The 14,207-nt window shown below is 46.0% G+C and overlaps 1 protein-coding gene across 2 annotated transcripts in view; it reads left to right on the forward strand.

The window, feature by feature from the left end:
• Positions 1–1,737: 1,737 nt before the first annotated feature.
• The window catches only part of MGAT5B (alpha-1,6-mannosylglycoprotein 6-beta-N-acetylglucosaminyltransferase B), a 172,470-nt gene continuing 160,000 nt past the window's right edge, over positions 1,738–14,207 (forward strand). For both annotated transcript variants that reach the window (XM_077833803.1, XM_077833804.1), the window contains exons 1-2: positions 1,738–1,805; positions 13,194–13,306. In XM_077833803.1, the coding sequence (XP_077689929.1) occupies positions 1,738–1,805; positions 13,194–13,306 (181 nt within the window). The remainder of the gene's footprint in view (positions 1,806–13,193; positions 13,307–14,207) is intronic.

Raw genomic sequence — 14,207 nt, forward strand, 5'->3', positions numbered from 1 at the left:
ACAACCGGGGTCCATCAGTGTTACATATGTGCTTGTCAGGCTAAGTTCTGCCCCAAGGTACCCTGGTCTAAATCTGCAGTAACTCCCTTTCAAGTGCTTTTGCGACATGTGTTTGATAGCTGGTTAGTGAGACGTGACCAGTACGGCTGCGCTCCCTCTCTGATCAATCTTACTCTTGCTATACGGCAAAGGGCCATGCTCTTATTAACAGTGCAGAAGATCAGCAGGCCTATTGCATTGCCCCAGATGCAATGAGCCCTGTGCATCAGCAGCTGAGGGCCTCTGTGGAGGAAACTTGAATAGACCAGGAGATGGATTCTGATTTCACTTACAGCACTGTAAAAACAGGAGCAGTCCCATTGTCCTCACTGTTGTGAGGGAGGCAGAATTAGACCCAAGGCCCTTCTTGCTCCAAGCTTTAAATGTCCCCAGGCACTTTTCATCAGAGTAGGGGTTTGACCTGCCATCTGTTATGCTCCCTGATGGTTTTTGGGTCGACTGCTGTCTTTCACGCCAGAGGTGGCTGCATTTTAGAGGTAGCATTGGCCTGCTAAACCCAGGGTTGTGAGTTCAATCCTGGAGGGGGCCATTTAGGGATCTGGGGCAAAAATTGGGGATTGGTCCTGCTTTGAGCAGGGGGTTGGACTAGATGACCCCCTGAGGTCCCTTCCAACCCTGGTATTCTATGATTCTATGATAGTTTGTGAAACAGTTTAGGATAAAGGGTACTCTATTAATGTGAGATTTACTGTTGCTATTAAAATTTAGGAGTTCACTGATAGGGATGGGGGCTTGGTTATCTTTGTAAAAGATGCCAGGGGGTGAGATTTCAAAATATAGGTTTGCAGCTGAGGAAACATTGAAATCTCTGGAGCGAAGAAGTTCATAGGTGCTGGATCAGCCCTACCAACATAATCGCTCCTTAACAGAAGGCAACTGATGCCATCCCATGGCTACCACTAGATGGTGCCCAATCCACAATTTAACAGGAAGGTTTTCTCCAATCCTAGCTGGAGCAGTGCAGCCTTCTCTAGTGGAAACAATGCAGTGCCTACTCAGATTAAAGCAAGGGGCTGGATACCTAGGATTGTGCAAGGGAGCTCCCAGGATGGGATGGAGCTGGCTCTGATATCACATCTGTGGACACAGAGGGTTGGGAACACCATTGGAATCCCAGAACAGTGCAGACTTTTGACTTGGGAAGCCTTCCCAGAGGACAGCAACTAGCTGGAAGTACTGAATGCTGGTTTGTGTGTGTGTGTGTATGGGGTGGGGGGGGGAGGAGTGTCCGGCATTTGACTCCAATTAAGGTGAAATCTGGAGAGAACAGGAAGGAGAGCAAAAAGTGGATGTGATGAAGGAGTCAAGGTGCCTCCCAGCTGCTCCATCTTCTGTGGGGAGAGATGGATGGACAGAAGTGCTGCCGTTTGCGACAACCTGCCTCCAAAATGTAAATAAGAAAATCCCGCAAGAGAACCTGGTTCAGTCGTGCTCGCTCTGTTAAGATCTATTTCATCCAGAGCAGACAAACGTTCGCCACGGCTGCTCCATTGGAGGAGAAGTAGATTACCTGGAGCAGAAGAGCTAAAACCCCTCTCGGTGAAGTTGGATTGGTCTGGGGTGCTTTCCCCACCTCTGTATACAAATCATCCTAATCATGGGCACTGTGTAACGGCAGCATATGGCTGTCTAAAGTGTCGAGTTGCTTCCTTTTTATTTCTTATATAAGTTTGAACAATGATCACAGTCAATTCGGATGGAAAAATAATGATCAGAAGATGTCTTGTCACCTTGAGACCTTTTAGGTAAAGTTCTTTTTATTGCTCTATTTACCATTCTCCCTCCCCACCCCCTGCCTTTGCACCCCATCTTGCTGTTCAGCTTCAGGGAGCTGAAACTGAATAATTCATCTAAACAAATTTCCTAGCACTCACAGTCTTCCAGGAGAATCAATCCCAGATTAAAATGTCAAGAATCAAAGCAAGTTAGCCTTTAAGTCATCTTGATGGGAGCTGGTGTGTGGCTCTTGCATACTGTACCTTGCCTGCTAATTCATTTGTTATGCTAATATCAGTTGGGTATTAGTTACAGGTTTTTAATACTTTTCTTGGTGATATTTGCATCCACTGGGGAATTGATGCATACAAATTAAAAGCCAGCTTTGGCTGTCAGTTACACTGGTTTGAATCCAATGATAATGCGGTTGCTCCGGATTCACACGGGTAACCAAGAGCAGACTCTTGTCCAAAGTCAGACCTTCCAAGTTCCCCTCCCCCCCCGAATTTATGCATTTTTACTTACTGATCTCCTCCCCCCGCCTCAACAACTACAAAGTTTTTATGATTCCATTACTATTGATTTGCATAAACTCCTTGCTGTAAGTGTCTTTTTTTTTTTTTTTTTTTGTGGGTGGATGGGTGGGTGCGTGTGGACTGTCCATTAACATGCAAACTCTTCTCTAATGCTTGTGTGCTTTCTTTAAAACTGATTTGAGGAGTCACGCTTTATGCACTTCCAGCCTCCAAGGGGCATTGTTTGTTTGTGTCTTATGGGTGAGGAATTATAAAAGTTAGGTCTGAATCAAAACAAACCCATCACGGTGCTTTCTGATGGTCCAAGTAACACAAAAGCGTTGGAAGTGGATTTTGCAAACCAGGATACTGGCCTTTTGACTTGGCCAAAGGAAATGGAGTTTTGGGGGATGGAAGGGAGGGTCGGGTTATATTTTCTCACGTGGGACAGCTTTTGAGAATTATTGCTGCTGAAATTTCATCTGTCTAAAGAATTTATGTGCTCACCACCATTGTATCTGAGCACTTCACAATCTTTTACTGAAGTTATCCTCCAAACACCTCTCAGAGGTATGGGAGTGTGATTATTCCCATTGTTCAGATGGGGAATGAGACACAAAGGAGGCTAAGTGCCTTGCTCAAGGCCATACAGGGAGTCTGTGGCAGAGCTGAGAACTGAACATAGGTTGCCCAACTCCTAGGTTAGTGCCCCAATCACTCGACTGCCCACCTTCTTGGACCAGCCAGGCAAACAGGTGGGGCAGGTAGTTCTGCTAGGTGAAAAGACTTGGGAGTGGGTCAGCAAGGGGATGGTACCTCCCTGTTGGTTTGGCAGGGATTTTGTCTCCAATCTGATGGCAGGCAGGTTGGGGCGATACCAAATGGGGAGAAGGGGCACACCGATGAGGCTGGGCTGTAGGGCAGTTGCTTTTGGGTAGCAGAGCTTGTCTTGTGGGAGGAGGATAGAAGAGAAGGGAGAGGTGCCTAGCCATAGCTGGGCCACATGTTGAAGAGGGGGTGGGAGCAATTCCCACATCGCTCGTCCTTCCTCTGCTACTGTGGGCCAATCCTGCCCTCAGTGATGTCCAGGGCAAAACTCTGATTGACTTAACAGATGCAACACAGAACTTCATGGATGGAGCAGAGATGGATCGGGGCACACCATGAACTAGCTGGGAGGGGGAGAAAGGGGGGCAGTTACTCTGTAGTAATTCACCAGCTGTGCCAGTTGTGTCAGACACTGTACACAGCCATCATCTAGAGCTGTCGCTTTCTCTCCTGTTGAATGACACTCTGCTTAATAGAACAGCAGCGCCCAAGGTGCTGTGCTGGGCTCGGCAGCTGCCTTCAGCCGGGGACGGGGCCAGCGCTGCTTTGAGAGGGGCTGTTCGTTCTCTTCCATAGATATGTTTGTTAAACCCCAAGATGAAGTTAGTGGAAGAGTCTCCCGCTCCGGGAGCAGGGGAATTCCTTTCTAGCAGTGTCCTGTGAATAAGGCTTGAAGCAGGAGTATCAGTAATGAGTCCTAGCACGCTGGCCAAGTGTGATGAAAAATAGGCCAGAGACTGGAACAGGAGGGGAAATGTATGTGCGGATTCGGGGATGGGGCCAGGTGAACAGTTTGGGGGCTTGGGTCTTGCTAAGAGAATCCGGTACCTTGACAGTGTTCTCAATACACTAGGGCCTGATTCTGCTCTTACGCTGGTGTAAATTGGGAGCAACTTTATTGAAAAGTTAAACCAGTGTGAGTTGAATCAAGCTTTTCTAAGAGATGTGTTTTCCTTGAGAGTTTATAGCACAGGAAAATAGATGTGATTGACTGTGGCTAAAGCACCTCGAGGGGTGTTCCCCCCCCCCCCCAATCGTTTAGACAAACTGGAGGCAAGGATTCTCCCTGGTTTAACTCAGTGGTAATGGTGTTTGGTGGGAATATTTTTCTGAAGCATTGGAACCGAAAGGCTAATAACACCAGTGTGGTGGGCTTCCCTCACCACCTCAGTCCTGACCTGCAATACCCACTTATTTTCTAGGCCTAAGCCCTGCTCCCCAGTTTTGCTGATGCTCTTTAGCCCCTGCTAGACTAGCTCTTGAGCACCCCACAGATCAGCTAAAGCTGTCATGACCTGCACATTTTCTCCTATTCTAGCCCTACTTCTCCCTACCTCCACTAATTTACCAGCGCACTTCAGGCCTCACCTGTGGCACACCCTGTTTGAACTCTGCCCTTGCAGATCCCGAGCCACCATTTTATGTGGTGACTGTGTGGTGAGACTAGCGTATGCTCTTAGGCCTTGCCTTCACTGCAGCTTTAGCTCAAGGTATGATTCAAGTGCTCCCTTAATCTTACTCCTGTCCACACACACGAGTCTCTAGCTCAAGTTGAGTGGTGCTTTAACCTCAAGCTACTGGAGGTGTGGGTTGACACTTGAGAGCTGTTGATGCTCACACTAGTAATGCAGTGGGGATATAGATACTGTGCTGTTAATCCAAACATGGGTGTGGATGCTCTCACTTGAGCTAGACTAACTCAAGAGCAGCTGGCTGCTCTTATCCACACTTAAGTTAGTGTTGCAGTGAAGGCAAAGCCTTGGAATCTAGACACCCCCCAACTTTGTGTAGTAATGTGGGTGGTTTGCAGTCCATAGTGGTCACCTAAATTTATGGAGACCACATGTCAGCTGGTGTTTAAGCATCTTATCTCCACTGAAGTCAGTGAGCTGGATCCACATGGGTGCAAATAAGCATAGCATCAGTGAAGTTGCCAGGCACTGACTGGAGATTTGGCCCATTGAAATCAAAGTGGTGCTCATCTGAATTCATTAATCATCCTCTGGATAAGCTTAGTACAGTGAGGGAAAAGTCCCAAATCTGTGAGAAGCGCCCTGCGAATGGAGGAGAGCTGTTGATTGCTAGCACTCTGTAAACATAGCAGGAGGAGATAAAATATTGGAGAGGAGGATTTATTACAGAAACTTGTGTGAATGGCTCACTTCTAATGTGTCTAATTTCAAAATCAAAGGCACCTTAGTGATTGATTCTACCCAGCAGTACCTGAGAGAGCCAAAAGTGCATCACAAGTCAACTATAGTGCCTTACCCCAGCCATCTCTATGCTTCTCTTTGGGGAACTAAAGAGGAGTGCTGTGAAAGCTTGTAAGTAGAAAATCCATTTCTTTCCTCAGAACTTTAGAATGCATTGTTCCCAGGGAGGATTAATGCTGCTTAGCATTTTGCTGTCGGGTGACCCAGTCTGAGAGGCCTCTGGTGTTTCAGGACCATGGAAAGCTCATGGGTTCAAAGGATGCTGCAGCCTTCTCCTGCACACGTTTCCAGGGTACCCAAATGATATATAGCACATCAGAATACAAATCCTCAGGGCCAGATTTTGCTCTGTTACAATTATGTGAATCTTTGATAATTCTATTAAAGACTATGCTGTTGTTCCAAACTGACAGTAAATAAACAGGGCAGAACTTGGCACTCTCCTCCTGGACATAGTCCTAAAGCAGGGGATTGTGAATATTTCAGTCCCAGGGTAGAATTCTGGGTAGAATTGTCACCAGAATCTTGTAAAATCAAAGCACCCTGAATTAAATTAATATGTGGTGACAGTCCACGCAATTAACAGCCAGCTTGGGATGCTACATGGTCATCAAAGCTCTATGTTCAACAGGTACAGTTAATGGACTAGTTTTGGAAACGGGGTCTGATGCAGCTCTCAGGAAAGTCCATTGGTTTCAGTGGAGTTAATTCTGACTTACACCAGTGTGAGGTTCAGTCAGGCCCCTGGTACCTTTTGGCCATTTCCCAATACTAGGCGCCAGCACAAAGAACTGCAGTACAAAATCTTGAGTCTCCTCCCCTTCTTCTGCAAGCCATTTGAAATTGTGAATTTTTTTCCTTCTAATGAGATGCTAGAATGCATGGCCCCTTTGAAATTTTTTTTTTCAGCAATTGTGGAGGGTTTTTCCTTCTTTCTTTCTCCCATGGTCTAAATTGTTAATTAATTGTGGAGTTTAACTATCGCTCCTTGCCAGATCATAATTATGAAAATTAAAATTCATAAACAAGGCCTTGCATAATGATGAAGACATTATCAATAGAAAGGATTTGAAAGATGAGCAAGATCAGCTCTGATCATTTAAACACCAATCCCCCAGGTAATGTGTCATTAAATTATGCCTGGCGGGGTGGAGAGGAGGAAAGGGGGTGGCTGCACTGGATGAAAAGGGATAGATGATTAGAACCGCCCTCCAGCTGCAGCAGGGCACTGCTATTATTTGTGTTACTATCATGCCTAGAGACCCATAGAACAGACTTGTAGTAAGAGGGAGTCCCTCTTACTCTCACAAGCTTACACGCTCCATAGATGAGACTGCTATAAGAGAGGGAATAAGGAAAGTAGTATTACCATAGCTTACAAACAGGGAAACGATGCCCAGAGACACGCCCAGATTCTCGGAGGTATTTAGGCTCCTCACTCCTGTGGATTTTAAGGAAATGTAGGAGCCTAAATATCTTTGCGGATCTGGGCCTAAGTGACTTGCCAAGGGTCATGCAGGAAGTCAATGGCAGAGTCCAGGACTGAACCCAAATCTCCTGAGGCCCATGGCAGTGCCCTAGCCACCAGGCCTCTCTTGGAAGGGTGCCATACTAATGTCTCCCCTATGTCTCTACTCACCCCTACCGTAAGCAGGCACCATTCCCATTGCTTTCAAAGGGATTAACACCAAGGCTTAGCTTGGTTCCAAGAGGATAGCAAATCAATCTACATGCCCCTGAGTGCCGAATCTGCAGGAGTTATGCTCCTTTTTTGCATCTTACATGCTTGATCAGATCAGCTCTCATCCAGGGTATAACTTGTCTCATCGCTTACCATGCAGCTAAGTTTGGCCCTGGTAGTCCAGAGTACAGCTCTCCTCAGGCACAGACAAAGAGGATACGGAAATGGTTCAGATTGCCACATAGCTCTGCCAATGCACTTCAGTCCTGGTGCTTGCTTTTCCCCCTTCGGAACAAAGGCAGGCAGTCTAGAGGTGGTTGGCACAATCCAGGAACTGAAAGAGGGCAGACTGCCCAGGAGATGTGCCAGATTAGTGCATCACATGGGCAGTCTTTACCATCTCGTCCTAACCATCAAGGCCCTTCCCTCTCTTCCTTGACTGCATTGCTTTCCCACTCTGCCAAGATGCCAGCCTTGGCCAGCTGCTGCCGCCTAGAAGTGTCTTTGCATTTTCTTCCTCGCCCCTTGTGCATGGAGCTCCCTTTCTGAGCTGACCTGATAGGCCACTACCCTCTTTGCATAGAAATCCCTTCTAGAAGTCCGCTTCTGCTGCAGGGCTTCCAGGAAAACAGCTGGGTTGAGAGGCAGCTGGGGAAAGTCAATGGTTATACAGCTAGAGTACATGTATGTATGGGGGTATTTATCCATACAGGGTGGCCTTGTGATTGGAGCTCTGGGCTGGGACTTGAGATATGGGTTCAAGTCTGAGTTGTGGGACAGTGGACAAGTCATATAGGCTGTGGTTTTCAAACAGGCCTCTGGGAGCTGGGCACCTAACACCTTTACTTTCCTTTAGGAATCCCAGTCTTAATCTGCCCTCTGCCTCAACTGCCCATCTGCAAAATGGGGATAATAAATACCACTTCCTTATCACATAGGGCTTTGTGAGGATAAAATTCATTGACAATGGAGAGGTGCTATCATTGTGGCTATAAGGGGCATATAAATTCCTAGGTGTAGATTTATAGACTGAATATATCTCATCAGTTCCCTCTCCCCTTCGTTATGTTAGTCATCATCTTAGGTTGTAAGCTTGCCTGCATTTGTACAGCACTTAACATGATGGGGCCCTCATCTAGGGAGGCCATTCGTCTGACTTTATACCAGAGAGTCCTGCTTTTCTGAGGTTTGTCCCCCCATCCAAGACTGAGACAGAACAGGGCGTGAGTTTGTCCAATAGAAGAGGGACATCACTTTGAAGAGTGCACTGCTCTGTCCCTGCTAGCATGACCTTGCACGTGGGTGGGTCCAATGTCATGTTGGTGCAGGGTGGGGTGGCATGCTCTTTGAAATGGCATCCTCTATGTGCCATGCAGGCCAGGTCACACCGGCATTGGACACATGCCATTACGAGAAGTACCAGAATATCTGGTATTCTGGGACTGCGCGACCACCCTACCCCTTTCCTCCTTCAGCTCTTCAGACACTCATAGTACTCCTAATGATGAATAGCTGCTCAAACCATTTCCATTGACTCAGATTCCTCTGAAATCAGAAGCCAGTTTTTTTCTCTCTTTGGGACCCCAAACATCATGGGATCTCCAAAGCTCTTCCCGTAGGCCTCGATGCTCAGTCAAGATGGTTAAAAGTGACTAGGGGTGCCTCAAAGTTAATGGGAGCGGTGTCTCTAACTGAGCTTTGTGCCTTCAAAAATTCCTTGCTCACTATTTTAGCATCCAATTTGAGACACCATAAAGGGGCCTGATTATTAGACAGGGCTGAACACAGGCCCTCTGAAAATGAGACCCATTTAGGAGGTCATTGTTTGGGCACCCCAATCGCTAGTCACTTCTGAAAATCTCAGCCACCATTGATCATATTCATGATGAGGCTCCCTAGTTTTCACTTATTTACTCCCATCCTTGGGTCTCACTACAGAAGGTCAATTTTCTTTTTGTTGAAGCTTTTATTTAAACAAAAGATGGCCTTTTGACTGCATGGAAATTGGGATCATAGTCAATGAAAACCAAAGACCCAAAATGTTCAATTTTCAACAACAGAAAGACTAAAAAATAGGCTTTTGGTTTTTTGGGCGTTTTAAGTGAAAATTTCCCATTAAAAGTTTCAATGAAAACATGTTCTTTGCAATCTTTGGTGGAAAATAAAATACATTTCCCAGCCAATTCTAGGTGTCTCGTTCTTCACTTCCCCACCCAATCTTGCTGCTTGAGTAGGGGTGCTGTCTATTGAGGAAAATCTTTAACTCAAAGGAACTTGGAAGACCCTCAGACCTTGCTTTTTCCTTTATAACAATGCAGTTGTCAAAACACAGAATCTATTTGGGTGACCTCTAATTCATCTCTTGAAGGGTATAAGTCTGGCTGCTGGAACTGGAATAATAAAGGAGAGATTTCACATCTCTGAAAATATAGAGTTGGCTTGAGAAAATGCTTTTTTATTTTTCTGTGCCACATACAACTTTTTAGTCCCACTGAGTATGTTCCATTTATCTAGTGGAGACAGGGACCTAGTTCCTTGCCAGTTAGAATAATGTCCACTTCAGCTCCCAGCCTACTCAGTGGAATGAATCAGGCAAAAGAGGAAACAAGGCAATTGTGATGCCTGAGGTGTTTATTTGAAATTTAGTTCAGCAACTAGATTGTTGTGAATGGGGATGTCCCCCTGTAAGCCCCGTGTCTTGCCTGTCCCCCAGACTGCAAAGCTTAGCACAATAGGTAGTTCATGCAACTGATGGCAGCCTAGTTCCAAACAAAAATAGTATTCTACAATCATTGTGCACAGCTGTGAATGACTAAGGAAAGATGCAAAGTCTCCTTTTTTGGAGTTTTTCTCAATATGAAAATCTGAGTATCTAAGAATTTATATTCTGGTAGCCGCTAGAGACCTCGGCTGAGATCAGGGCCTATTGTGTTAGGCACTCTACAAATATATCCTAAGCAGAGTTATTTGAATAACCGTTTTTGCTCACGATTCTCAATAATAATAATAATTAATAAAAACATTATTTCAGGTCCAATTAAAAAAGAAATGTTGGGCAAACCAAAAGGTTAAAAACATTGTTTCAGTTGAGCAAAAATTCTTTGTTTAGATTTTGTATGCTTTTTGTTAATGTTGTTGTTTTTAAAAACAAATAAAGAAAATTTCAGAACAACTTAGTTTTGAATAAGAAAACCATAACATTTCATTTTGATAATATTGAAACAATCTTTTTGAATTTTTAAAAATTTGTTTTAGTTAAAAAAATGTGAAATTAATACAAGTTCATGAAATGTTCAGGTGTCACCCAATCTGCATTTTTACCAGAAAAAGGTTTGGGGGGGAAACTTATGTCCAGTTTTGATAAGCAACAATCCTTGCACCAAAAAGCTGACATCTCACTAGCTAGGACACTCAAATGGTAGGAGGGGAACCAGAGGCACAGAGAGGCAATACTGCTCGATAGCAGAGCCAAGATTAGAACTCTGGTCTCTTAAGTTAGTGTTCTTGTTACCTGTCAGCTCTGTGTTCTTGGGGAACCAGGGTGCAGTATCCAGCCTGTCTGACTCACAAAGGACTCCCCGCCCTCCAGCCTCTGCTTGAACCAAAACCAGTCAGAAGAAAGACTTGCGAAAAGGCAGCAGGGGACACACTTAAACCCTTCTGGACAAGGGTGACAGGATTCAGGCAACTCCCCTAGCCTCATTTGCTTCAAAGACGGGATAGGGAGGCATCTCCATTAGCATACAGAATGGAGAACAGAGATTCCAAGGCAAGAACCGCACTGAACTCAGGGAAGCACTGCATGATGGGGGAATCTCTGCTCCAGATGTTAATGAACCTACCCCTGCACACACCCGGTGCAGTAAAGACCAATTCTACCAATAAATCCTTTACTGGTATCCAAAATACTGAAGCTACCTAATTGCATCGTGAGCTCCTGCGAAGGAACACCACCCATAGCCAGGAATGATCAGTTCCTATTCTCTAGCCTGAACAAAACAACTCTGGTACACTCCCTTGAGCCACCAGTTTACCCGTTAACAAATCTAGTGTTCTCCCTTGAACCATTGTTGTTTCCTGACAAAAAACCCCTTCCCATGCTCAAGTAAGTGTTCTGATGCTTGGATCCAAAATCTGCATCAGTTCCACTGGGACTTCATCTTCTCCTGACTGAGCGTGCTGGGGCCTCTGCCAGCACTCCGGACCTTCAGCTATCATCACCACCTGGGAACCCCGACCGGTTCAAGGTTCACAGAGTGGTGAGAATCCAGCTCACTTGCTCTCTCTCTCTCTCTCTTTTTCTTTTTCTACTCTAGGTATAGCTTTCTAACCCTGAGTTGTGTGATCAGTTATAGTTTTCTAAACCTGACTTTTGTAATCAAATTTAAGCTAGATTTAATATTGTAACTGTTTTGTTTGTTTGGGTCTCCTTGTATGATTATTACTTGGCAATAATTAACTTTTATGGTTAAGCTGGTTGCTTCCCTCCCTCTCTCGTGTTTTTGGCTTCCCCATTTGCTCTGCAGCAATGCTCCTCTTACCTAAGCTAAAGATTCTTGCAGAGCCCAAAAGTCCTGTAGGGTTTGCTTATCAAGTGCATTACTACCAGAACAACTTGTAATGTGAAAGTGGGGAGAGGGACGTGCTGAACCTGTGTCATATAAGGGTGGCAGCTTGAAGGTGTGGCTCGACCCTGCTTACTCAGGTGTACTCTATTCCCGTGTGGTGCCTGTGGCATATGAGGGTGGCAGCTTGGAAGTACTGCTCAGCCCAGCCTGCTGAGTCCAGGGACATATAAGGGGTCAGCTTGGGCGTGCTGATTGACCCAGTCCACTCAGATGTGCTCTGTTAATGTGTGTGTTCATCTGATTCTGGGGCTGCAGGAACCCAGCCCTGGGAAACCTAGGTCCTGCAAGATAGCGCTATTGGGAGGGAACTTGCAAAAGGGAGACGCATAGCTCTGTATGAGAACACAAGTGACACAAGCAGTACATTGATAGAATTACAGACACCCCCCCCAGAAGAGTACCCCTAATAAATGAGCATACCCCAACATAATGGGCAAATCTGGTAACACCCTATCCTGTGGACCATGCTGCCTCTCACTAATATATCATGTAAGCACTTGTACAGTGCTCATCAACACCTCTTAGCGGGGTGCTGGATGGCTGAGGCATTGGGAATAGAATGTGAAGCCTTTCACCTTTAGTTTATTAGCTCAGATTGTATTGGCTGGACAGATTCCCTTAGGGAGCAGAAAGGGAATAACAGTGGACAACTATGCAAAATGGGAGAAAGGGACAGCCAATGAAATTACAAGGCAATACATTTAAGAGTGATCAAACATAACACATAATCACCCTGTGGAACTCACTGCTACAAGATATCACTGAGACCACGCACTAGGATTCAATAGAGGATGGATAATAATGAGAGCATCCACAGGGTCATTAGAGGCAAAATATCTACAAGGGATATCAGCCCTCATGCTTCAGGGCATGAGCCAACCACAAATGGCTCGATCAACAAAGAGATTTAAATTCCTCACTGCCACTTTAGGTTCCTAGGTCCAAAATTTAGATCCTCAGAACCCCCACTTGGCTACTTGCTAACCCAGTAGGCACCTAAATTCTGTTGGTGCCTTTGTTTCTGTCAGTAAAGTCCCCTAGGCACCAAAATTTCTGCTGGATGGCATACACAAAGCCACCTAAGTCTTGACAGCAATGAGCTGCTCAGTGCCTAGTGCGCCTTTAAGCCTGGCCGGCTGCTGGACTAGATGGACCATTGGTCTGATCTGGCTTGGTATTTCCTATGTTGCTAAAACAGATCTACACTGGTGACTTGGCCAACTCTCTTTGAATGGCCAATAGGACCAGGATTAAGAATCATTTGCTGAGGGTTAGAGTTCAGGTACATGGCACGATTGCCCATTCCACCTCTCAAATGCCCCTCCCTCCATTTTTTTTCTCATACAGAATTTTCAGTAAGAAAAGTCAGTGCAAGTGAGCTCTTGAGGGGGCTTTGTGTGGAGGCGGTTTTGCCGAGAATCAGACCACAGGACTTGTGGGCCTGTCAGTGAAGAGACCCATATCTTACTTGTAATTGGTGGGATAACCTGTTTCGCAAAGAAGCCATTACTGATTGTGTCTCACCTTATCTTTTCTTTTTCTCCTCCCTCAGGATATTTGTGCTGGGCATTGGATTTTTCACCCTGTGCTTCTTAATGACATCTTTGGGAGGCCAGTTTTCAGCCAAAAGGCTGGGAGACTCTCCCTTCACCATCAGAACCGAAGGTAACTGAGATTTTAACTGTTTTGAAAACTATTTTAAAAGAGGAGAACTTGTGCTGGTTTTGGCTCCTTGTGACTAGTATGGGAATAAATGCCCCTTCTGGGATAGATGAGTACAGGGAAGTGATAGTGCACTGTCAATGTCTGCTTCCTGCTGGAGTATGACAGACTTACCCGTGTCTAATAGCTCCCTCTACCGGCTCACTGGGTAGAGGCCTGTGTTTCTGGAGCCGCAGATCTTGAATTGGTTGAAATTCCAAGTGTATGGGCTGCTTGACTATTTCCATTCAGCTCTTTGTCATCACAAGCTCCATAAACAAGGAGGGCGGAGAGGGAGGAAATCAGATGGAGACTGACATTTTTGCAAAGCCTCCTCGAGAACATCACGAAGTGTATGGAGGGGGATGTAAACCATGAAGCTCTAGCAGTGTTTGGTGCAAAGCATTGTGATGACACCTGGTGTATAGAGAACCTCGGTGATCTGAATGCAAAGGGCTAGATCAGAGATGGGCAAACTACGGCCCGCGGGCCACATCCGGCCCGCGGGACCGTCCTGGCTGGCCCTTCAGCTCCCGGCTGGGGAAGCTAGCCCCCAGCCCCTCCCCAGCAGCCTTATCTGGCAGTGCCGCTAGGAGTCTGGGTGGCTGGGCTGCAAGCACCTGCCGGGCAGTGGGGCTGTGAGAGCCACCAGATGTAGTGTGTTAAATTGCTCCCTGTAGCAATGTGCTACTTATGGAGCACCAGGACTGGCAGCTGTAAGTAGTACACCGTATGTACCATATTCCTATGGGGAGCAATTTAACACTCTACACTGGCCCTCCATACTGTTTAGGAACCCCGAGGTGGCCCTCAGGCCAAAAAGTTTGCCCACGCCTGGGCTAGATCCTCTGTTCATGTATGCTGT

Source organism: Eretmochelys imbricata, chromosome 14 (genome assembly GCF_965152235.1).
Source record: "Eretmochelys imbricata isolate rEreImb1 chromosome 14, rEreImb1.hap1, whole genome shotgun sequence".
Classification (NCBI taxonomy): domain Eukaryota; kingdom Metazoa; phylum Chordata; order Testudines; family Cheloniidae; genus Eretmochelys; species Eretmochelys imbricata.